This window comes from Nannospalax galili, unplaced genomic scaffold (assembly GCF_000622305.1).
Source record: "Nannospalax galili isolate Female #2095 unplaced genomic scaffold, S.galili_v1.0 scaffold3407, whole genome shotgun sequence".
Lineage (NCBI taxonomy): Eukaryota > Metazoa > Chordata > Mammalia > Rodentia > Spalacidae > Nannospalax > Nannospalax galili.
In genome coordinates this window covers 45,274-46,311 of record NW_008355641.1, presented here as the reverse complement: position 1 = coordinate 46,311, position 1,038 = coordinate 45,274, and the positions used below count along the sequence as shown (strand labels likewise).

Genomic DNA, 1,038 nt, shown 5'->3' with positions numbered 1-1,038 from the left:
ACACACACACACACAATTTAGAACCAAGGGTTCTCCCACTGAAATACAAATCCCTTGTGGGAAGTACTGTTATTCCTTGTACTTACTAAGCATTTAGTATGTGTTTATAGTAATTATCTAATTAAAAATAAATAAGCTTGGCGTGGTGGTACACACCTTTAATCAGGCAGATTTCTGTGAGTTCAAGGCCAGTCTATATAGTGAGTTCCAGGCCAGCTGGGGCTACAGGGAGACCCTGTCTCAAAAAGACAAAAAAACAAAACAAAACAAAAAACCCAACCCTCCTAAAACAACAACAAAAATGTGTTTTAATTTCAACTGAAAAGTACTATTTTCTCACTTATATAACAGTATTATAAACTCAAATTGAAAGTAGACTTTAGAATAAATAAAAATAAACACATGAATGATCACATTTTAATGTGTATTAACAAAATGAAGGGTACTATAAAAATAAGTTATCAACGTTTGAGATCATCATGTTTATAGTTGTGTTTTCTTAAGTCTTCTTGGCCACAGACATGACCTGCCGGCGCTCTTTTTTGTTAGTTCACAAGAACAGAGTGAGACCCCCTCTGGAAAGTTATTTTCTGATGCAGTCACTCAGATAACAACAGAAAGTCCAGGAAAAACTACATTTTCATCTGAAATTTTTATTAATGCTGATCTGGACCCCACTACCCAGAAGCCACACAAGTTTCCTGTCAAGTTTGCCTGATCTTCTGTGCAGCAGGTTACAGCTTCTCCTGGCAAAGATGGTAAGAGAATGTAACTGTTTTACATCAGTGTACCAATTTTTATGTGTAATTGATAGATAAAAATGTTGGAGAGAGAGCGTGTGGTGGAGAGCAGGAGTGGATGGATGGAGGAGGCACCGAGGCACAGATGGAATTCTCAGTGGGATACATGAATAAAGCTGGAATTCTCAGCTTTATTTCACATGGGGCACCTTTCCCTCAGGGAAGGGAAAGATGTCAGGGAAGGGAAGGGAAGGATGTCAGGGAAGGGAAGGGAAAGATGTCAGGGAAGGGAAGGGAA

At 38.8% G+C, this 1,038-nt stretch overlaps 1 protein-coding gene across 1 annotated transcript in view; it reads left to right on the top strand.

Annotated features, from left to right (window-relative positions):
- The window catches only part of LOC103750013 (Alstrom syndrome protein 1-like), a gene marked incomplete at its 5' end in the record, with an annotated part of 83,275 nt that overhangs the window by 47,429 nt on the left and 34,808 nt on the right, over positions 1-1,038 (top strand). The window contains 1 exon segment of the mRNA XM_029556019.1: positions 550-758. Coding sequence (XP_029411879.1) covers positions 550-758 — 209 coding nt within the window.